The sequence below is a fragment of the Zootoca vivipara genome, chromosome 17 (genome assembly GCF_963506605.1).
Source record: "Zootoca vivipara chromosome 17, rZooViv1.1, whole genome shotgun sequence".
Lineage (NCBI taxonomy): Eukaryota > Metazoa > Chordata > Lepidosauria > Squamata > Lacertidae > Zootoca > Zootoca vivipara.
In genome coordinates, this window is record NC_083292.1 from 26259457 (window position 1) to 26284585 (window position 25129).

Here is a 25129-nt window from a genome sequence, read left to right on the forward strand (position 1 = left end):
CAACTTACCCCTGGGGAAGAATGTCTTCGCGGTCTGGTCCGACACGATGGTGAATGCGGATCCGGAGTCCACCTCCATGTCGCACTGCTGACCCTCAATCTTCACCTTGACGTGTGCCTTGCCTTGCGCTGGAAACTGCACGGCCCTCCCGTTGATCTCCGTTACGTAGTGGCAGTCCTTTAGAAAACGAGTTGCTGTGGGCGGTCTGCGATGCTCCAGTCTAGGTGCTCCTGTCGCTCCCGACGCCGCCGATCTACAGACCCTGGCGATGTGACCCGTCTTTCCGCACGTCCGGCAGATAGCATCCCTGAAACGACAACTCTTCCTTTCATGGTTTCCGCCACAACCTGGGCAACTGCCTCGGCGATCTCTGTGCACTGTGCAGGCCTGACGCACCGACTCGACCCCACGGACTGGGCTCTGGCTCGGAGTAGCCTCTAGCTCGTCCATGGCATGTGCAACTTCTATCTGTGGCTTAGTGGCCTTGCGACTGGCATCAAGCTCCTCTCTTTCATAATTCTCCGTGGCGGTGGCCTCTTTCAAGGCTGAAGCAAGGGTAACCTCTTCTTTAGCCACGATGCGTCTTCTGGCTTTCTTGCTGCTCAGACCACCAATAAACCGATCCAGGAGAGTCTCTTCCAGATTTTGGAAGCCGCAGTGCTGAGCGAGCTTCCGGAGTTCAGCCAGAAATGTGGATACAGACTCCCCAGCATGCTGCTGCCTCTTATGGAACTCCATCCGCCGGGCCATCTTGGTCTCAGTAGGCGCCAAGTGGCTTGTTAGGCAGGCAAGAATATCTTTGAGAGATGTCTCACTCAGCTTCGCTGGAGCAAGTAATGCCTTGGCCAGCTTGAAGGTCTCGGGCCCACAGTAGCTCAGGAATGTGGCCCTTCTTTTGCTGGCATCAGTGATCCCTTGAGCCACTGCAAAGAACTCGAAGCGTTCGACGTAGTCTTCCCAGGTGTGGGGCTCTGATGGCTGGAAGGGCTCCAATACCCTTGGACTCTCCATTGTCCTAGCGGGCAGGGTCGTCTTCTCAGCTGGCCAGTGAGTCTTGTTCTCAGCTGCAATCCGGACTCTGAGGCAGGGTTGTGTTTAACCGCTCCTCAGCATTCCGGATCCCACCTTCGTCGCCAGTTGTTGTGACGTGGGGTTTGTGATTTCAGCTCTCTTGACAAAACATGCTGGAGACAGTTCTCTAGTAACAGCTCTTTATTACAGTGAACAAGACTGAAGACTGAGGAGAGGAAAGCTACATTTATAGGGACAGGGAACTAGCTAGGAAGGGATACATTTTGGAGGGAACAATATCGAGCAATCACAGTGCTGCCTTTTGGAGGAAACCAATAAGACAGAGGATCCAAATACAGCAGCTTAAATGAACCAATAGTAGCTGTACCCTCTGGAACCAAAAGGCAGTTACTTTATCCTAATGCAAATACAGACAATAATAATACAGATATAAAATCCTTTGACTCAATACACAACACCAACCATCTCGTCCTCTGTCATCCCCTTCTTCTTGTGCCCTCAGTCTTTCCCAACATCAGGGTCTTTTCCAGGGAGTCTTCTCTTCTCATGAAGTGACCAAAGTTTCAGGATCTGTCCTTCCAGTGAGCACTCAGGGCTGATTTCCTTCAGAATGGATAAGTTTGATCTTCTTGCAGTCCATGGGACTCTCAAGAGTCTCCTCCAGCACCATAATTCAAAAGCATCAATTCTTCGGCGATCAGCCTTCTTTATGGTCCAGCTCTCACTTCCATACATCACTACTGGGAAAACCATAGCTTTAACTATACCGACCTTTGTTGGCAAGGTGATGTCTCTGCTTTTTAAGATGCTGTCTATGTTTGTCATTGCTTTTCTCCCAAGAAGCAGGCGTCTTTTAATTTCGTGACTGTTGTCACCATCTGCAGTAATCATGGAGCCAGTAGCCTACCCCAAAGGGTTGTTCTGAGGATAAAATGGGAAGAACTCTGTATGCCAGCTAGAGCTCTTTAGAAGAAAGTTGGGGAAATAAACGCAATAAAACAATAATGTTCCACTGAGGTGTGCAGGTGAGCTAGAGAAATTAGCGTAACTAGCAAATAATTTGCATTATGCTAAGGAATTTTACAATCTGTTGATTTATAAGCAAGTCCCACTGGGGTCAGTGAGGCTTACAAGCACTGGACTGATAGCATCACATCTCTGCTTCACGGCCTCCTGAAGCAATATGGGCTCCCCAATACTGTACTGAGAAAACGGGAGATTTTAGAATTGCCATATTTTCCGGTGTTATAAGAATTTTGAGGTCATATATATATATATATATATATAATTGTTCATAAAACATGTACATGAATGTACAGAAACATGTCTGAAGCAGCACAGGAAGACAGGCCTGGCTGACACCATTTTGACTCTCTCTCTCTCTCTCTCTCTGACCAGGTGTTCCTCTGCAAGGAAGAAGGGGGGTGGGGGGAACCTTCTCATTGTCTCAGGAATTAAAGTGATAATCCCTGGCATCCTGATACCTGAGTGCCAGACAAAAGGGTGTGATTAACTTGGCTGGGAAACAGGGAAATGTAAATATCTCTCTCTTTGGTTGATTAGGTTTTGGGGGCAGGGGGCAGGGTCCAGGATGCTCAGATTACTGCCACCAGACCTCCCCTTTCATGATGTACCTATGATGAATCTAGGGAGGGGGGTCTTGGGCTACACCCCTTCTGTGATGTATGGGTGATGCTTCTGGGGGGTGGGCTGAAACCAATTTCAAATTTCTTCTTAAGGGCAGGACACTGTTGCAACAGCGAAAATAAAGGCTTTGCTTCTCAAACTTCTCTGGTTGGCCTCTGTTATATTCTCCAACCGATGGAGAACCCAATAAGGGAATAAAGACAGATTTTTGCCTATATCACCGGCGTTTAAGATGACTGGCCGTATAAGACGACCCCCAACTTTTCCAGTTAAAATATAGAGTTTGGTATATACTCACTGTATAAATAAGACTACCCCCAACTTTTGAGAAGATTTCCCTGTGTTAAAAAGTAGTCTTGTATGTATCTACAGCCATGAGTAGAAAGCATTTTTGGATGAGGACCTAACAGTACTACACAGCTGGCTATAAAATACCTTGACCAAGGGAAGATGAGAGGTAGATGAGCTTTAAGTGTTATTTGTAAGGGGAATATATTGCAAGATGAATTAAATGACTTTTAGGCCCTGGAGGGGGGGAGCACAGACTTCTAATGTGAAAGAACTAGACCTTTCATGTGCTCCTCTGATGCAGCTCAAAATCCAAGGAAAAGCAGTGAGCAATGTGCTGAGGAAGGGGCAATTCCCCCTGTTCCATCTCCAGGAGAAGCATGTTTTAAAGAACTGAAGCGTACCCAAAAGCATTCCCTCTTTCACTGCAAGAAAAAAGATCATGCATTTAGGAAGAGTGACAAAGGGCAGCCATTCCTGAATGTCAATGCCACTCTAGACTACGGTATCAATCCATACACTAATTTTGCAGACAGGATGATGTCTGGAGCTCTTAAGCTCTTGCAGCCAAATGGCAAAGGCTTATCATTAAGAAGGTGGGGGAAGGAAGAGAGAAGAAACAGATTAGGGCCAGGCTCTAACCTGTTGACAGAACAAGCTTTGGGGACAAATCTAATGGCATAATTTCTAAATTTCTAACTGGGGAAAAACCAAGGAGAGCAGAGATTCAAAAAAATGCTATTTTATTGTATAAAATTATGCATTACAAAATTAAGTACTGGACTTTATCGCTTATAGTAAAAGAAAAGGCAGACAGTATGTAGAACTGTTTTAGGTAACCTCTGAACTAGAAAAAAAACAGCACTGAAAACCTGGACAGTAGAAATATTGAATGAAGAGAAGGAAGGGGAGGAGGAGGAGGGCAGCATATTCAGAAAACCAGCACCAAAAGGAGGGGATGTGGGGGATCAGGTTATAGGTGACAGCTGGGGCCTGCCCAGAGGCAAACGTCTGTAGGCAGATCTCCGCAAGGAAAATTCAAGAGCCACATGTTTGGAAAGGAAAAACTCAAACCCTGTACATAGTTTGTTTCTAATAGAAAGTAGTAAGTGAGGCAAGTGAGACATTCATATACAAACTGTCAAAGGATTATTTATAAGCCAACTTTATAAATGCATTTCAACGTTAATACTATTGTGTAAACAAATCTGTATATAAAATATATATATAAAGGACAAGACTGATTTATTATTTCAGGTATACAAATGGACATAGTGTGGAGGACAAAATAATGCCACTTCTTGAGCTCCCTATGGAACAACTACCATCTCCACATATCTTCTGCAGCCCTTTGTCTATTTTCCCTTTCTAAAAGTGGTAGTCTGAGCTCCCACAGTTATAAAGTATCTGTTAGGAGGTCTGACTGCAAAGTCTCACTAAAGGACTATACACCTGCTTATACACCATCTGGCTAAGAGACTAAAGGCCCTCAGCTTCAGTAAGGCGATTCCCAGGTGGAAAATAATCCTGTACACATAGGGTTGTATCTAGACTAAATTAGTTGAACATATGGCTACCTGAAACCAACAGAACCAGGTTAGTCATGACTTAACTTGGATCCCTGTGTGTGTGTGTCTTGTCCTCAGCTTCTAATGCCCAATTCAGAGCGTTCTACCCACACTTCCTGAAGCACCAAGTTCTTATTCCTGTATACAACTGCATTCCTAAGCAGTACACAAAGGACACAGAAGTGCATTAACAGCCGACACACCCCTTTCTCCTCACCCACATTTTGCAGGACTACCATTTAGTTGTGAGGAATGGTATGCATGTGAAAGTTACTAAAAAACCTTGGGGAAGCAATCTGGTGTTTTACCTGCTGACGTTGGTTCAAATATTTTGTGTCTCTCGGGCCCTATAGACAGCAATTTCACTTTGTACCAATCTCCTATAAGATTATAAGCAAGGGCCTGTCAGTTTTAATTATAAAAGGACTCAACAAAACTATCACATACCATGTGTTGCTATATACAGCTGTCAGCACTGAGACTGTTCTTCCACTAAATGTCTTTTGCCCTCTGAGTGCTGAACAAGGCAAATTGATCAAGGCAGTATCAATTCACGGGCTTGTTCTAGTTAAAATATAGTCCAAGTGCACAGGTCATCTAGCTCCATCATTCCTGGTGACAATACCCTGGAAGATTATCTTCTGAGATAGAAGAATTACTATAAACACATTATAACACAAAATGACTTCCAGGATGGAATTACAGAAAGCCAGGCTATTTTCCCTTTCAGTAGAAAGAATCAAAGGGATCCAAGATCTTTGTTCACAGTAAGGTTAAGCTAATGCCTTGCAAGGAAGTGGGGAGAAAATAAATGGGAGACACTGTCTTCTGCCTCTCCTCATTCCCTCCAGCCACAAACAATCTCCACGCCCAATGTCAAGACCAGAAAGGCAACATCAAGGAGGTTCTGATTAAACTCTAATTCTACCCTGTAAATAGTGAAGCGTTTTAAAAGTGTAACCATGGCAATTAAACCCAAGGCTACAGGAATGTTGTTGTACATGGGTTAAGGTGCAACAGGTTCTGATGACAAGTAAGACCCTGAAAATCCGGGATAGGAAACACTCAAAATGGCACTAATGTTAGCCCAATAGTCCCCTTCCCCAATCACACAGTCCTACAGTTGTGCTTCTGGATAGCTCCCCACCTCCCGTAAGTAAACTACATAAAGCTCGGAGTCAGAATCACCACTACTGCTATTTTCCTTATGCAATTTTAAAAATAAAGTCAATGTTATGTACACAAATGATTCCACTGGATTTAGCATCAACCTGGAAGTAACAGTCACCCACTAGTTCTGTGTTCACAACTAATAAAGTAATAAAGTAGTATAGCCCCAATTTCACCTCAAATTACGCACTGAAAATTGGGAGTAGTACTGTTACTGTATCAGCTTAATAAGATATTTAAGTGTTAGGTGGTAACAAAATTTTCTCAAGCAAGCTCAATTAGAGCTGCAATCCTGTACCCACTTAAAGGGGAACAAAACCCACTGAACTCAACAGGACTTCCTCAGATTGCACTGTTAATCAGGAAGATTATTCAAAAGTGTCACATGGCACTCTTGAGAGGCGTAGTCCCCCTCTGCAACCTATTTTCCTTCCCCCCCCCTTTAATCCTTAAACATCACATTTTGCTACTTCATGGTACTGTCTTAGTCCCAAATCTTAAGGGTGTGGGTTGGAAGGCAGTTCTTTGCCAAGCTAATGTGACAAAGTCAGACACAGAACACACAATGCTCTCCTCACAGTGCAGATGAGTGATCTTGGCTTCTGGGTGGCTGACATGATTCCCCCTTACATCTACATCAGCTTTCCCTCATATTACACGTGATCTGCAGAGCACTTCTGTCTCTGAAGCTTCAAGCAACTTTCTCTATATACATAGTCAGTATTGCTATTTAAGAGTCCTGCTCCTAGTTTCAGTCTCTCTTTTTTATATAAAAAGTGCATACATATATAAAGTTTGTATTCTACAATTTTTTGTAACTTTCTAATGTTGCTCGAACAAAGAGGCATTTCTCCTTGCAGCTGCACAATCACAGTTCTTCACTTACAAACAAGTAGCTCTAGCTATTGGGGGACAGGCTAACTCACAGACTGCTCTGCCAATGCAGTCTCCTAAGACACAGGAGGCTGCTCGATTAGTGCTTCCCCCCTTTGACTCAAGATAAGCCTATGGTATCTGCAACCCAATCAAAGGATTCTGCATTCATCAAGAAGCTGAAGCTAGCAGGGAAAGAAAATGAGTCAGGGCTTTTTCTTTTAAATCAGCTGAGCACCTTAGAAACAGCACTTCATCTATCTTCCTTCCCTGCAAGAGGCAAGCAGAGAGAGACTAAAATGCCAAAGGCGGGGAGCTCCTCATTAAGACTCATTATAAAGGGGTCACTCCACACAAAATCACCTGTTTTTAATACTCAACCATGTTCTCACAACTCAGATTGATAAACGTGTTAGTTGTGGTTGGAACCTACCAGGAATAAAATGACAAAAATTCACTTTGAATGGTTGGTGATCCTTTTCTGTGGCACTTAATACCATTTTATAACTAATTTTTAAAGAGGCCACAATTAGATTTATTTTGATACCAAAATAAGCGAAACAGGAGGTTTTTTCTAAACTGACGCAGAAAGTGCATTAGCCTAAATCGCGTGAAAATCGAAATTTTCAAAAAAAATTCTCCTGCAGCCAATTTTGGACCAAAAAATCTAAAATATTTGAGTTGTGAGAACACATTACACCAGGTGATTTGGCGTGGAATGTCCCAAAGTGAACTCAAATCTCTAGAACCTGGAAAGCTCCTTTAAGTGACTCAAGCATGAACGCAATTCATTCGTGAAGCGCAACTAGATGAGTTGTATTTTACTTATGAGAGAGAAAAGCAACCCAGTATCTCTGGTTCAAATGTAACACTATGTCAGAGATTGCGGTTTGTTGCTCCCACTTGTGCTAGGGGAGGAGTGACATGACAGCCAGCCATTAACTACGGTACACAGTGACGCGCATATGCAGCCACTACGACGAAATACACCCCGTCCCTTGCAGCATTAGGGAACTGCTCAAACTCTGTGGAACCTTGCAATCAAGACACCAGCTAGAACAAGGTGCCATTAACCAACTGAATAAAAACCTTAATAGTAGTTCGAGAACAGTGAAGAGGAGTGTTTTTAAGTGCTGTGCTTATCAGGTGGCAAGAGGAAGAGGAGTGTATCAAACTACATAAACTGCAGGAATACATTCGCCTAACATACAGCTTATGCATTATATCCATGGCAAAACTAGTATCCTCTTGGCAATGCTACATTTCCACTTAATACTGTATAGTACCTGGATAGAATTGAGGACTAAATGAGTATTAGTATATTTAACACTAAAAAAGGCTACATTTAAAAATGTGCTCTATAGTGAATCATTAAGAAATTCTCTATCCCAAAGAGAAAAAAGATAACTAAGAATATCCAAGTACATTATAAAATCTATACAGAATTTTTTTTTTAACAAAGAGGTTTTAAAAATGTGCAAATGGCCTCCTATTCTTCAAAAACAGGCACCTGTGCACACTCTTTAAGTGACGTGATTCAGGTTAGAACTGAAGCTCAATTAGGAACAAACTCAACCTGACCAAGTTTCAACATTCAGATTTTGAGATATTTCTCTCTGGCTGAAGTATATTGAAAAATGGCGTTTGTGTGTCAGTAAAATAGGGGGTGGGTGTATCTATCTGCTTGGCAATATAGGTTATTCACTTGCCAAATCTCAACAATCTACAACCAGATTAAACTTAAAAATCCAAAATCCAAACAGCATGTTGCATAACTGATAACGTAAGAAAAATCTGAAAGCCAATTAGGAGAATTTGGTTGGACATTTTGGCCCCTTCAATTTTGTAACAAGCTCTAGGTCATGCCCCATTAGCACGTTGGTTGTGAAGTGAGAGTGTAGGGAAGGGAAGGGGAAACCGAACAGCTCTCTGGGGTTTCTCAACAGTTGGACGAGTGCATGTTCCCCAACTGGCCAGCTGCCAACATCAGAATGTCTTTCTTCTCCTTGTGGAACCGCAGCTCTTTCCCAGCCAGCCGGGCTTCATCCAATTCCCGCTCTGTTGAGGCCAGCTCCCTTGAAAGAGCCCCTGGGATATTTTGCTCCCGATTGACCCAGTCCATTGCCATCTGGTTCCTTATATCATCATCGAGAGCACGGTGAGAGTAGTGAGCCAACACCTCCTAGCGGGAGGGAGAGAAAGAGATCAGCAGATGAGCACTTGACTGATGAAACTAGTGTCGCCCAAACACAAGGGCAGTGGAATGGAATGGGCAGGGACCAAGCACAGAGGAACCACTACGGCCAGCCCATCTGCCACTGAGATGATGGTGCATATTTTAAGTGGGACTTCAAAGAAGTCTGGGAAAACAGAAATTGATTGGCACAGATAGACATGGCTAAGATGCAGTAGTGAGGGCTGGAGCGACAAGAAAGCTTATGCAATCACTTCTTGTTGGTGTGCCTGCCTGGAAAGTAGATCTATCCAGAATTCACTAGTCCCATGAAGACCCAAGTGAGTATACTCAAATAAACTCTGTTGAATAGGAAAGCTTACCCAGCCTGTGCTGAAGGCAAGTGGCAACATATAAAAGCCTTCATTACAAAGACGTTCATGGGTTACACCTGGGTTCACCCTCCCATACTGCATTGGGAGAATCCACTGGCAGCCACATAAATCCCACACAGAAGACAGGATTGTCAGTCCAAAGGTTCAGGAATCCCATCTGCAGGCTCTGCTTACCTGTCGCGAACACTGTCTCTCTCGCATGGCTTTGAGGCTGCCATTCCAATGCAGCAGCTGGAAGACGGTCATCAGCTCCTGCCAAAGGAAAGCAGCCCAATTTTAAGCACTGTTTCAACACTAATGAAGCAAAGAGAAGGAAATTAAAGAGATGTCCACTGATGGATGAAATGCTTCTCACAGGAAGTGTATCTAGATGTTCTGAAAGTGAAAAAGACACCTCCACCGCCTACTATGGCTCAACTCTAAGGCATCCCACAAGGCTTCATCTTGCTCCCACTCACCCACTCTTTAACACCTACATGAGAATGTTGAGTGAGGCATTGTCCACATGGGGATGACACCAAACTCTGTTTCTCTTTTTCATCAGACTCTGGAAGCACTGACCAGTGCCTGGGGTCTGTAATGTACTGGATAAAGGCCAACAAACAAGGTCAATTCAGAAAAATGGAGTTGTTGTTGACAGTGGATAGTTCATCCATCTATGAAGGTGGTGCTTAAATCTAATTAGGCAGCACTCTGTCTAAAAAAGCAGGATCACCATTTGTGAGTGCTCATAGAACCACACTTGTTATTGGAGTTGCTAGTTGCCTGCTTCTGTGGCATGGAGCTCTAGTGCACCAACTGCTACCTGTTATAGACCAAGATAGCTAAGCCTCAGTTGACCATGTTCTGGTAGCCTTGTCCATTAGACTACTGCAAAGGCATTGCGCATGCAGCTGCCTTTGAAAATGGTGTGGAAACTCAAAATACAGCTGTGAGGCTGCTAACAGGGACCAGGCACTGGAAAGGTCTCTTGCTGGTGGGAAGAGAGACACACACGCAGGTTCCCAGTCCGTTCCAGGCCCTAGCCAAAGTGTTGGTATTTTCCTTTCAGTCCATTCACAGGGAGGAGTCAGAATAAAGGATTGCCCTCTCTAAAAGAACTTACGGTAAATGCATGAGATCATATTTGGAAGCGCTCCTCTAAGCTTCCATCATTACAGATGTGGTGGGTGGTGACTAAAGAAAAGGGCCTTCAGAGTTGTGGTGCTCCATTTGTGAAATGTTCTCTCTGGGGAGGCTGAAAGGGTGCCTGCCTGCCTCCATGGTGTCATTTTGGCAACAGGGAAATACGTTTCGCTTTTCCTAGGCCTTTAAAACTCTGAATTTTAAATCCATGTTCATCAGCTTTATGGTGCTTTTAGACTGTGGGTTGTTTGTGTTTTATTGTATGCCTTAATTATTTTATACAGTATTTTTGTATGATTACCACTGTAAACGACCCTGGGAAAGATTTTGACGGGTGGGGTATAAATACATAAAATTGGTGTCCCCCAACCTCTCTCCATTCTCTTAGGGTATAGCTTTCTCAATTTATAAATCTTTAATAAACCTAAAATGTAGCAATCTTTTGTACACAAAAATGCTGTGGGAGATGTACATAGAAGCACAAATAGCAAATGAAAAGTGGACAGCTTTGTGGTCCAAGATATCGTTGAAATTGGTTTATGCAAAAATTGGAATCCTCATTAAAACTTCTGCATAGGTGGCACTATGTACCTGTGAGGCTATCACAAATATCTTAGGAAGTCAACCCTAATTGTTGGAGAGAGTGCACAGTCAAAGTTACGTATTTCCATATGTGGTGGCTTTGCGATATCATTAAAATATATTCAAAGAAGTAAGCTTGATATATAACAAAACCATTGAAATATATCATGCAATAGCACTACTTGGGCTTACTATCCCATCTGCCCAAGATGACCCTAATTATGACCACTTAACCTTTCTATTAACAGCTGTCCATACAGAGATAGCCAGATGTTGGGCTTAACTTCAATTCTTGTTACACCAGCGTATGGTCAACAGCATTGGTCAAGAAACTAACATGTCAGGTCAGAGCAGAAAAGGACACACACAATCCCTATTCCTTTTATAACATATGGCAAATGTTTACTGAATACATTAATTGTTAACACTGCAGTAGGAATCCACCCAACACTCATGGGGAAATGTGGCATGATCTTTTAGAATAATAAAAAGAAACTTTACAGACTTTTGTCATGCTATGTAATAATCATATTACACAAGTTGTTTGTTGTTTACTGTTGTAACAATTGTTTTCTCAAAATGTATCTTCTGTACCATGGAAAATAAATCAATTTTTTAAAAAAAGTGGTATCACCCAAAATTCTTGGCAGAATTCTACCAAGTGAATTTACCCCTAATAAAAGAAAAGCCAAGAGCCTCCACAAATCTGTTGTAAGTTTGTGTATTTGGGGTGGGGAGAGGGATTGAGTGCCAGCTTAACTGTTCCCCAACTGTTTTTCTCCAAAACAGTGTCATATGGCAGAGGGATCACAGCGCCATGGGTGAAAATCCCAGCTCTTACAAAGGCCTTTTGTATGTCCCAAGAGGCTAGCAAAAATGCAGCATGATAGAGTTCAAGACAATGCAGGCCTGTTGCCTAGAAGAACCATTCCAGCTGTCTTGGGAAGATACCCTGACACTTACATAGAAGGACTGTGAAGACCGTCAGGGATTCTCATGGTTTGGGTCTTCTGTGTGCATGTACCACTAAGAATCCTAGAGCTACAACACTGCGTGAAGGCCAGCAGAGGCTCAGGCCAAAAACTATCCCATAAACCTCTCTCACATAGGCAGGCAGGCAGGCAGGCAGGTCCATAAGTACAGCAAGAGCAGGAGGTAATACACAACCAACTGAGTCACTCTGTATAAGCAGGGCCACTAATATAAACCTTGCTCTGCTAACCTCCTGCAATGTTATTATACTAGAGAAGGAGACATCAGCACCAGGGAGGCTGATCTGCGGTCATAGGCTGAGGCACCTGCCTTCAAAAATAAAAATAAAAAATAAATCTGGCTCCATTCCAGCCCCTAGCAGTGAAACCCTGGGGCCCAATTTTCCCTTGACAGAATGTCTCTCTATTGTCTATTCAGTGTGCTGCTGGCACAGAATGATCATCAGAGATTTCTTCCTACACAATAAGCAACATTCACATTCCATGAGTGCACTTTAAGGTTTAATTGCTTAAGCATCCTGCATGATACCTCACAGACACTAAGCTTTCAAGTCCCACTGCAGTATAAACTACGGTAGAGGCAGGATTCTCAAACTGTGGTCCATGAGCCACCAATGGCGCAGGAGCTTGATTCAGGTAGTCCGCAGCATGTCTGTGGATTCTGGTTGAAGAAGGGGGACGGGCACATCCATCACATTAAATATTAATATTAATTATTAATTTTATTGCTTCTTTTATTTCTTATACTGTATTTTATTTTATTACAATGTGAATTCTACAAAATTCAAACACCATCAATAAGAAATAAAAGAAGCAATAAAATGAAAATGAAAAACCATATAGCATCTAGCACAGTGCATTACAACTGCTACAACAGGCAGAAAAATAATTAAGTGTTCCATCACAACTCTTAGCAATTTTGAAGTGGTCCGGAGGGGGGAGGGGAGGGGGTGACAGAACTAGACAAATTTATTTCCTCCTAAAAGCAGAATAAATACAAAGCATGAATTCTTTAATTTGTTACAAGATTGAGGATTTAGAGTTGGTAAGAAATTCCAAAACTATCACTTCAGGCTACTGCCAGCTGAAACCAATCAATTACAAGCTTTAATCCAGGCATCCCCAAACTTTGGCCCTCCAGATGTTTTGGACTACAATTCCCATCTTCCCCAACCACTGGTCCTGTTAGCTAGGGATCATGGGAGTTGTAGGCCCAAACATCTGGAAGGCCAAAGTTTGGGGATGCCTGCTTTAATCCCTTAAGAACCTATTTTAAAGCTAATTGCAAAGGTCTTAAAATACTCATCTTTCTGAGTTGTAGCAAATTAAGCCCTCTGCTGCTCAGCAGTGTGTGTCTGAACTGGAAAAAAATACTGCATTACTAAACCACTTGGATTCCCTTTCTACTTTGCATTTAATAAGCCTTTTTTAAAAATTCAGCCTGACTGGTCCCATTATGCATAAAGCACACAAGGCTGGAATGAAGGGCTGGCCCAACACATTTTGCTGCCTGTGGCAAAGTACAAGGCGGAGCCACCTCTCATTCCATGTACATAGATTGATCAGGCTGGCAGCAAAATCTTACCTTAATACTGGTAATGAGAATGTGTCTTCCACGGCGCCCAAGGGCAACAGGCTAGGACAAGGCAGCCGACATGGCACACACTCCTCTTCTTCCCCAACATGTAGCTGCTGTGCCCTCCCGCCTGATTTTGCCTAATGGTAGGGCCAGCCCCGGAGGAATGATTAATCATATTAAAAAGAGTACCTGGAACTCTAACATGGACTTTCCTTTGTTTGACTCCAACATGAAGCGGAAAGCACCAATGCCTGTGCTTGGATTATCTGCTTCTTCTCTATTGCCCTGCAGGAAAGACAAATATTCAAGGAGCTTAGGGCAGACAGACTTCTAAAGAGATATTTCCACAGCAATTGGATACAAGCAAGAGTGTGATCTTTAATAGACATCCTCCTTTCTCACACAGGGCAGCCTTGGTGAACTGCTCTGAGTAAAATGTATTTGTGGGGAAATCTGTATATAAATAAACAAACTATGACTAAACTGAGATTAAGAGAAACTGAAACACTGGCAAACCCCATCTCTTGTCGACTCCCAAAGAAGAGAGGGAAGGGTGAGTCCACAAGCCCAAGGCTTTGCTCAGGCTCATTCTAGCTCACACACATAGCACTAACCCATGGTTTAGCATTACATGTAAACATAGCCATTTTCTTATAGTTGCAGGACAGTTGAAGAAAGATACACAAGCTAGTTAAGAATGAATCTTATGTGTCAATTTGATGGTTCACAATAAGCTTCCTCACGCCACACAACAGGCATTCCAGTTACACTCACACAGAAATAACTAAACCAGAGTTCATCTAGTTTAATAGCCATTCACACTCCCAGTCCCTAGAACTGTGGCTCAGCAAGAGTATGGCTAGCAATTTAGCCAAACCCCCACACTTCACCATATTATGGTTCCCAAGATTATTTGGGTGAAGCCATGGCGCTTAAATACGTACACAACAAAAAGTTTAGAGTGTAGATATGCAATGAACTTCATTACATTTTGCTGTCTTATTAATTAAGCATTGAGTGCTTACACTAGGCATTTAGAGTGGAATTGTCACGCATTTTACAGGGCATCAGCCAAACATTGTCACCCTGTATTTTTTCCTGTGGTTTTCCATTCTCAGGCTGCAGAAAGTTAGGACTCCCCCCCACAACCCATAGAGCAGTAGAGATGTGCAATCTCTACAGGTGTGTAGATGTCTTCAGCACCACTCAGTCTGGTGTCATCTGCAAGAGCATAACCTCTACCCAGGTTATTTATAAAGATGTTAAACACCACTAGGCCTGGGACAGAACTCTGTGGCACTCTACTTCTATATGTAACAGAATGTATGCATAGAAAAAGCAAATGTGTAGAAAGTCAGTTCCAATTCTGCTTGTAATTTACAGCAGAAAAGCAATGGCTGGTTGGTAGTTGGAGCCACTCCTTCTGGAAGCAGGTAATTAATGCAGAAGATATCAAACACAAAAATATATGAACTTGATTTTCAGATAATCAAGAGTCTAGTGTAATGAAATCTATGATCTTACAATTGCATAGCACTTCAGGATCTTTATTCTATTTTTTTCCTCAACACTGAAAAGCTCAATATTATTCCCACTTTAGAGACAAAGGCTGAGGTGAGAGCAATTACGGTAGCTCAAGGCTGTCCCATAAACCCATGAAAGAGGCAGGATTTGAACCCAGATCAAACATTCCACCCCCACCATGGACCACAAAAAGAGAGTTTTAAGTTTTTAGGTTTTTTTTAAAAAAGTATTTCACAAGAATGTTGATCAGAGTTCAGAAAACTCTGATGTGCTTTTGCATGGCTCTGGAATTAGAACAGTTTGGTACTCCAGAGCGCCTCCACACAGGGTGTAGTGAAAGTGTCAAGGGCAAATTAACAAGAAAGCAACTGGGAGAAGCTCTGCATTCAATAGAGAAGAGAGCATGGGCTGGATGGGTGTTTAACAGTTTATTTTTATGACATTCCCGGAGTTGTTAGAAACCTTGCCAATAAGGGTTTCCAGATGCAAAGAATTTCCCTTCCCATGGAGTCGTGATGCTTCCCAGCAATTCTGTCTCCACCAATTAGCCGTACGGCTTTGAAAAGCACTCACATTGAAAGATGCCAGAGCCTCCGAAACACTCTTCTCAATGAACTCGTCTGTGATTCTCCGGGATGGATGCTCATTGAACACTGAATTCATCAGTGCGATTTTTGCTGCACTCCTCCTGGCTTCAGCTTTGGTAGGACAAAACTAGGGGGCGGGCGGAGACAGAAGAACAGGGCATGCTTAAGAACAGGAATCACGAAAGCCAAGATCAGTTAGATCCCACATACTATGAAGTATGTATTTCTACCCCAAATTACTAGGTTGCAGCTATGCATGCTGACATGGTACTCTCCAACATCCTGAAGTCATTAGGAACGGGCTCTTTAAACCCAGAAACTCCAGTCATCTACAATGCAAGAATTACACAGGCAGCTGAAGTCAGCACATATTATTTGGAGAAGGAAATACCACAGCTGGATCTGTCAACAAAATTAATTAGTTCAAACCAAGCTGTGAACACCCTATTCTAAACTCCCATTGCTGTTCTCCAAGTGGGTAGGCAGTTCAGAAAGAAGGATTGCTTTTTTGGGATACCTGTTTTAAGCCCACTACACAGAGCCTAGGTCCAGCCAAAAGTAACAGCCACCCTGGACTTCCAAGTGTTAAGTCTGTATCCTACTGGAATTGAGGTGGGAAGGACGATATATTGAAGTTTATGGCACAATGACACACCACAATGCTTCACACATGCGTCTTGGACAATCAAGAGACTTATGATTTACTACAGCAATTGGATGGACTTTAAGGGATAATCCACACAACAGTTTAATGCAGGCTTGAGGCTGCTTGTGTCTCAGTTTGTGAGTGTTTGTAGTATCCATCCACATAACATCCAGCTCTTCTAACTGCCAGTCCACACTTTCACTCAAACAGTCTACTAAGTGTAAAAATGGAATATAAAATTACAAGTTACCCAACCGTGTGGGTTTTTATGTGTATGGAGATGTTTTGCTGGGCGTTATCTATTGCCACACCCTCTACCTCCATTTGCACCTCGCCCGAGAACAAGCTAGCCATTTTGTTTCCAATAGCCCAAAGGAAAGGATGCAGCATGCCTATCCACCAGTTGTTGCTGAAGGAGCACGGGCAGTATTTTTCATCATTGTGGTGTGTGAAACAACACTATTTCAAATTTTTGCATGCTAAGGTCACATTTGCAGAACAGAAATCAAACATGCACACACCACAACGATGCTCCCATCAAGGACTGCCTGCTAGTATGAACAGGTAACACTGGTTTAGAAATTAGAGGCAAAAAACTTAATGGGAAAATTGGTTTTAAGCTATCCACTGTATGAGATAACACTCCCGTACAGACAGGCCACACATTTTGATGAAAGGAATGGCATCTATCAAGCAAAACCTCCTAGTTGAGGTGAGCTTAAGAAGAGACACCATTTTTGCCCAGTAAGTCACCATTAAATCCAGAACCATTTTGTTGGGGAAAATCAAGCCCTCCCAAACATAATTAGTACCACTGCAAGAGATGCATGCACATTTTGTGGTAACTGTTGTGCCTACCAGATTGTGCCCGTGATGAATCACACACACATACACAGACCACGGAGCAGCTCTCATATCCACAGGATATATTTGTACAATTCTCTAGCTGCCTGTACTAGATCAGGGCTAGTGCCATGGTTGTGATATGAAGGGAAATTTTCTGGCTTTGCTCCACTAAAGTCATCTGCACACAGCCTAAGGAACTTTAAGATCAGAGTTCCAGACCACCACAACAAAAAGTACAGTAATCAAAATATCTAGCTAACACATTCTAACCTGAAAACTGCCAAAACAGCTCCCCCCAGGCAATGTGACATAACAGACATAAGGAGGACTGTTAGATGGGACCATCTCATAAACCACCAGAGCACCATTTTTCAGATCAGCACCACGTGATTGCTTCATCTGCCAGAATTCCTGGAGAGCTTCCACAACGTTGACTGAAAATAGAGAAAGAGGCGTATATCATAACAGAGTATTTACACCGAAGGCAGCAAGAGGAATATAATCTACAATCATCATTTTCTGCTTATCATCCCCTCCCCCAAGAGAGATACAAAGACAGGTTCAACCATGACCAAGGGTCAGCAGCTAAATCTAAAGCTTGCCTAGACATTCAGCATCCTTGGGATATATCCAAAGCTAGAGGAGGGAAAGGAAAGCCTGTGGTGATAGTTACTGAGTAAATGTTATTCTAAGGCATGCAATACTATACCCAGGTTGACTTTAAAAATGCCTCAAAGGACTTGTTTTGAGGCAGAAAAAAGTTTAGAGCATGAAATTGCAACTCATTTCCCCCTAAAAATAGGCAGCCTGTTGACATTTAAAAACAAAGATACTACTGCATCATGCCTTTTGTGCTATTCTGATGCAACTGAAAATAGTTTGAGAGTGGGCAGGTTAAGAGCATCCATTAATAGTATGACTGACCTGCCCAGACACACCTAGCACAATTCATAATATTTTTCTGTGCTAGATTTTGAAAGAGACATACAAGAGAAAGTAAGCAGCTGATTCAAGAATCATATGTGGTATTTCTCAGCAAATTTAAGGATTTTGGGATAGCACATCATACAAGTATTTTTAAGATATACAAAAAAGAATTAAGACATACTGGACCATGGAAAAAATATCAGAAATCCACAGTAGGAGAATACCTTTATTAGGACCACCCACCTCTTTGGGTAGAGTTACAAAGCCACAAAAATAAAGGTCTTGTCAACAGAATAGTTTCACTTGGTGGTAAAACACTGAACAGGGTCTCCAATGAAAAGCTATGTAGGTGGGCAGAATCCAACCTTCAAGTGCCCTAGTCCTAAATCATTTAAGGCTTTAAAGGAAATGAGCAGCACTTTGAACTACACTTGGAAATAAACTGTAAGGCAAAGAATCTGGTACAACAACCATGTTCTAGATCTCTTTCTTAAAAAATGTTTTGGTCACAACTCTGCTACATTGTGCACCTGTTAAAATTTATGTACTGTACTCTTTTCAAAGGGCAGCTCCAAGAAGAGCACATTGCAATGATCCAACTTATTTTATATATTTTTTTATAAAATGCTATGACCTATCTTTCTTGATAAATTCAAGGTTGATTCATGTTACTAGGACATGTTTTATAGGTAATAGCTAAATCTGCCTCGCTCAGCAAAAGATGCAGCTGGTACACAGGACTCAGCTATATAAAACCATTTAAGTCCACAGCTACCATCTGGGTACCAAGGAGCAATACTAGGATCAAGAGCACAAGGACACAAAACCTGGCTTTTCAAGTAGAGTGCTATCAGCTCTAACAGAAGCTAGATGCCTAACCCCAAATCAGCTTTTCAGACAAATAGAGATACTTTTGCCTTATTTCAATTCAATCTCAGCTTGTTCATCATCCAGTCTTTCATCAAGCTCGTTCAGGACTTCTACTGCCTCCCCAGAATTTAATGTAACTGGTGCTTGTCAACAGCATATTGATGGTACTCAATCCCACATCTCCAGACAACGTCTCCAAGTACAGTAGCTGCATTTAGATGCTAAGCAAACAGGGGATGGAGGTAGAACACTGCAGATCCCACTGGCCAATGCCGATGAAGTTGAGTAGTCAAATTCCAATAGCATCTTTGAAGCTCTACCCTCCAGAAAGGACTGGAACAATTGCAAAACGGCGCCTTCCAACCCACCCTATCTAGGCAATCCAGATGGATACCATAATTTGTGGAAGTGCAAGGAGCAAGAGAAATTGATTAAGTGGGGTGCATCAAATATAGATTTTTCCCACCCCATCTTTCTTCTCCATGCAAATCTACAGCAAAGAAAAGAATTTTCATATTAATGTGAACTAGCTTGATTAGCTCTAGGAAGAAGAGATATACTGTAATAGATACATATGTTGCTAAAATAGTTTCAGCAAGATTCTGAGGAATGACTATTAATGGAGATTTTTTTAAATTTGGGGTTTCCTTTATACACATGTGCATGTACACTCACACACAAACAAGCACAGCAGTTACTAATGAAAGGAACTCACAGGAAACCATAGACAATCTGTGCAGTATGCTGTATGGGAAACCATTGAATGCCTGGAATTCAAATGTGGGCAAGCAAAATTTATTTTTACTAATGTCAAACATGCACTTTCATTCCGAAGAAGAAGAAGATTTCTTCTGTAGTAGTTTGTCAAGCTATCACAGAGCAACTGAACCCATAATACACAATTAAATATATTAGCAGTTTTACTTTAGTATGCCTTTTATTTGCTTGCTCAAAAAAAAATATCAATCAAAATAATTACCCTAAAGCAGATTCTACCCTGGGTGGCACATAAAATATGCACACACACCCAGGTCACTTACCAGAGCCCAACTGCTCTTTTCAAAGGGCAGCTTTACTCACGCATCAAAAACTGGGAGAGAAAATTTCAGGGCTGGGTCAATTTAACTGTTAAAAGCAGCCCGTCAGCTGAACTAAGTAGCTCTGTGTTAAATAAACATTCTAGATATATGTTATGATGCTCGACATCAACAGTTGGTGTAAGTCACCCATGGACAGAAGGATGTATATTGCACTGTAATGCCCCCACTCCCATGCATGCAGTGTGAAAGTATACCTCTAGAGTATATGGGTGGGTATTCAGTGCTAGTCCTACTCAGAGTACAGTGGTACCTCGGGTTACAAACGCTTCAGGTTACAAACTCCGCTAACCCAAAAATAGTAGCTCAGGTTAAGAACTTTGCTTCAGGGATGAGAACAGAAATTGTGCTCCGGCGGCAGCAGGTGGCCCCATTAGCTAAAGTGGTGCTTCAGGTTAAGAACAGTTTCAGGTTAAGAACGGACCTCCGGAACGAATTAAGTTCTTAACCAGAGGTACCACTGTATACCAACTGAAGTCAATAGATATGACTAACTTAGGTTGATTAATTGCAATGGGTCTACCCAGTAGGACTTGGCTGAATACACACCAAATGAAACAATAGCATTCTAGCTCAGTGTGGAAATGGCTATGGCCAAACAGAGTGAAAAGTCTTTAGTAATACTGCTCACTATGCTTCTAAGAATTGTCTGCAAGTGTTTGTTCTCTCAGAATTGGCCATTAGCTTGCACTCTTGTCCCAGTAACCCCATACTTTATTTATCTAGAATCTTCATGACACAATATCAATTCATCATGTGTCAAGAAAGCAACCAACCGGTTTGTGTCTGTTTGTGATGTTTGAAAGCAGCGAAAATGGTATTTTGTAGCCAGAGCATGGGTGTTCTATTCTCAGCCCAGACAAGATCCCGTTACACACTGTCCCCTTTGTACTGCAAAGTGTTATGTTTGTGAAAGCATGAGGCCAGACAGTGGATAATTATGCTAAGCAGCCGCACTCCTTGACTAAAATTAGTACTTCCCCAGAAGATGGAAACCAGCACCAGCAGCCCAAGCACGAATAGTATGAATATTTTGGTTAGAAAAGATACAACAAAATAGTTTCATATTTAAGGTTGCAAAAATGCATGAGCTTAGAAGCAAAGTCCTGTTTTGCATTTTAATATAATATTTAGAAACAGCAGTGTTACTGTTTTAAAGTTATTGTTTAAAAGTGAATATGATCTGAGAGAGCGAGGGAGTTTGTGGTAATACTGCACAACACAGATTATTTACCGAAGAGGTATTTTTCAAGCTGTCAAAATATATTAATCCACTATGAAGATGGAATTCATTCTGTACCATCTAAGGGTCAATGCTTTCTTGGTCACCAGCATTCTTAAGAACCCCATTATTGTGACATCTTAAAAGAAGACAAAAACTGTGTATAGGCATAGCGCTTCTCCTAGACCACTCTACTAACTTGTATTTTAAATAAAAGCAGCCTAGAGGTTCTGATTTTAAAAGGAAGATGGAAAAGCCCAAGGAAAAATAAAATAATTATTTTGGCTAGAAACATTTAAAAAAGCAAGCAATGATGTCTAAGATGTCCAGGTTTCCATGAAGAGTTGGCTGAGCCTTTCCTCAAAGTATGCAAACACCACATAGGAGATAAAAAAAGCTTAACGAAGAACAGCTTTCCAGAGGCTGCTTACTGGCTCCAACAAGACTATGGAAAAGCAATGCTGTCCAAAGCACTGTGGAAATGAAGCTGGCTTATGTTAGAACGGAAGTGTGCTTAAAGATTATAACATGAGCCACTGTCCACACTAGTTTTTACAGTTGGTTTTACACAGTTGTCTTTGGTCCTCGGGAGAAAGTTGTTGTTACTTCAGTTCTACCTCAGGCTTGCAGCACATATAAACAGTATGAACTGCTGCTCTAGGATGTCTTCCCAACTTCTACAAGCAAATTTATACAAGACTATGCTTATGTATACACAGGTAATCTGAAGACTGTGTATGTAGTCCTTCAGAATATAGGGAAATGATTGAAGAGAGAACAATTGCTTGTGATCTGAAGGAAAAGCTAGAGGCAATATGCTAAGTAAAGCTACACGGATCTCCTAGTATCAGACCTTTCAATGCCAGGGTTCACAAATATTTGTGTTTAACAGAACACTATTCTCAATCAGCACCCATGTACCGTATTGATACTAGCTGGTTTTTTTTATAAGACTGGAATTTACTGAGCAGCAAAAAAGGGTGATTGTTCAAAAACCCCTTTCATTGCATGAAGTACTGAAAGAAATTATCTTTCAAAGACCTCAACAAGTACGAAAAGCAGCAGTTCATTTTTACATTTCCTACCCGAGAATGAAGACGTTTACAGTCAGAGAACCACTGGCTGTTATTTATATCCACTGTTTATGGCCTTGGATCACATACTGTACTCTAGTCCCTACCTTGTGTATGACAGCACATCTGACTTGCATATTAAATAGGAAAGAGTAAATGATTCCACATGGCCTCAAAGCCTTTGAGAGCCAGGAAAGCAGTGTTGTGTTTAAGTCACAGATTGCCTGCCAAGCATTTGCTGCTTAGAACCTGCAAGGCAGTGTCTACTGGGCCAGCTGCTGCTGTAGGCCAACATCTGACACCCCAAGTGGCCACAAAGTCCCCCCATTTGGAGAAGACGACAACATTTTCCCACATAAATGTTTGCAAAAACTCATTTTAACTGCTCCTTTCCTGCATTTCATAAGCCAACCAAACAAGTCTTGAAGATGGCCCATTTTGAGGCTACCCTGGAGCACGTTCACAATTAGGGCCCTCTGTACTATCCCAGAACAAAAAAATTGTAGCAGGCTAGAAAAAATTTCACAGAACAGAGAAGAACTACCTCGGACCCATTTCATCCAAAAACAAGGACAAAACATTGCTTAAAAAATACAGCCATTCTGGGGGGGAAAAAGGGATAGGAAGAGGGAGCAGGATTCACCATGATTGATGGGAAGTTTTCTCAGGTCTGGGGGAGACCCCTTCATTCAACACTATCTGAAAACTAACATTCTAGACATCTACCCTATGGTTGGACCTAACATAAGCCACATAACACAGCCTACATGAGAAACAATGGTTGCTTCAGATGTGTAGGATTTTAAATAGCTTACCGGTATTTTTACTTCAAATATAGAAGCCAAAAATGCTAACTTCCATACTTAAAATAAATCAATGAACAAATAAAATTCTCAGCGGGGAAGCAAGCAATCAAGGGCTGGCGATGGGAAGAAGAGTGCCTTTCTATCCAGAACTGCAGGTGCACAACACCTGTACCAACACCCTCAAATTACTTTCTTCCCTCTCCAAGAGCCCCAGACTCAAGAATCCACACCACTGGGGCTCCCCAGTTCACCAGAACACAGCACTCCCTTTCTGAAATCCACAGGACAATTTTCCTCCAGAAATAGACACAGTAGTCAGTTGCTTGTCATCAAAGAAACTCAGCTCACCTTTTAAATGTAAACAGCTGACTCGTAAAAAGTCAAGTCAATTTTTTGCTCAGAGGCATTTTGACTTCATTTCTATCTCACTTTTCCTCTAAGAAGCTCTAGGTATTCTGCAAGTCTTCTCCCTTGTTCTGCTTTACTTATTTTTTTGTTTCAGAAAATTTCTACACTGCTTGATTGATTTAAAAAGAAAGCAATAACCTGCAAAGCCGTTTACAGAAAAACGCACCAAATTATCAGTTATTTAAAACGCTAAAAAACTAAAATAAACAATAAGCTAAAAACTGATAAAAACACACATCAACCTTCCTACATATCTAAATAGGCTTATCTAAACTTTTTATGCTGTGAATCGCCCCAAGATCTACGGATGAAGGGCAGTATACTGTATAAATTTAATCTATAATAATAATAATAATAATAATAAAAATGAATGACTATAATTGTTTTTAATGATAATAATGATAATTTTTATTTATACCCAGTCTGTCTGACTGGGTTTCCCCAGCCACTCTGGGCAGCTCCCAACAGAGCACTTTATTAAAAACACAATAAAACCTCATAAGTTTAAAAACTTCCCTAAAGGGCTGCCTTCATATGTCTTCTAAAAGTCAGATATTTGTCAGACAGCAGGCACCAAAATGTGTGCAATGAAGTTGTTTGCCTGATGTCACAAGAGCACTGCAAGGCAGACTGCGGTTAAGAGAAGGCAACTGAATTATGCACATGCTTCAGCCCTCACGTCTAAAAAGTTGTCCATCAGAAGAGACAGGACCACTCCACATGCTTTTTTAAACAGCTGGTTAATGGGAAGGCGGGACCATTTCCCCTCAGGGATACATTCGACCTCGTTCCTTACATTTTTCACCCCACTTTTCCTCCTAGAAACTCTGGGCCTTCTGTAAGGCTCCTCCCCGGCCGCCTTTATCCTTACAACACTGCCAGGTAGGCTAGGCGAAGCTTATGACACGGTAACTGGTCCCGCTATGCAAGCCTGGATGGGAGAGGCAGGCACTCTGCACACGCCCAGAGGCGAAAATCAGATAACGGTGGCCGAGGCAGCCCTTCATCCTCACCGCGGCCGTAGCCTTGCGTGTGCTTGGCGAAGCTCCTGACGACGGCCTCGACGGCCTCCCTCAGCACGGCGGGCGGACCCGTCGCCGCGGCTCCCGGGGGGCTGGATCCGAGTGTCACGCCCGGCAAGAGCGACGGCGGGAGAGGCGGGAGAGGCGGCAGCGGGGGTGGCGGCGGCGGGGGAGGCCCCAGGGTAAGCGACAGCCCGAGCGGCGGCGGGGGCGGCGGCAGCGGCGGCGGGGGAGTTGAGGTGGCCGCCAGGCACGCTCCCGCCGTCACGCCAGGCCGCAGGGAGCGCAGCGTGCCCCCAACGCCCGGCTGCAGCCGCTGCACGCGCAGCGACTCCATCATCATGGCGAGCGCGGAGGCGTCGGCGGCCCGTCGAGCGACTGAGGGGCGAAAGAAACGCTCGGCCCCCGTCCCCTCATGCCAAAGTGTCCGTCACCGGAGCGGGGGAGGTGCCCGAGCTAAGGGCTCAGCCAATGGGAGCGCCCTCCACGAGCTAGGAGGCGGGGCTTCGGCTTCGTCGCGGTCGCGAGCACCTCAGGAGCGGAGGCGGAGGATGGAGCAGGAGGGGCCGACGAATGACAGCTCGGCCGGAGCGGGGGAGGTGCCTGAGCTGAGCACTCAGCCAATAGAAATGCAAGGTTCCCAAGCTAGGAGGCGGGGGGTATTCGGAGGGGCTTCC

The 25129-nt window shown here is 42.8% G+C and overlaps 1 protein-coding gene across 1 annotated transcript; it reads right to left on the minus strand.

Moving 5' to 3' along the window:
- Window positions 1-4400: 4400 nt before the first annotated feature.
- LIX1L (limb and CNS expressed 1 like) lies at window positions 4401-24926 on the minus strand. The gene is made up of 6 exons (XM_035097933.2): window positions 24444-24926; window positions 17298-17461; window positions 15522-15662; window positions 13614-13709; window positions 9321-9398; window positions 4401-8760 (listed from the first exon to the last, which is right to left on the minus strand). The coding sequence occupies exons 1-6, from the start codon at window positions 24793-24795 to the stop codon at window positions 8518-8520; spliced, it is 1074 nt and encodes a 357-aa protein (XP_034953824.2). The 5' UTR covers window positions 24796-24926; the 3' UTR covers window positions 4401-8517.
- Between the last annotated feature and the right edge of the window lie 203 nt (window positions 24927-25129).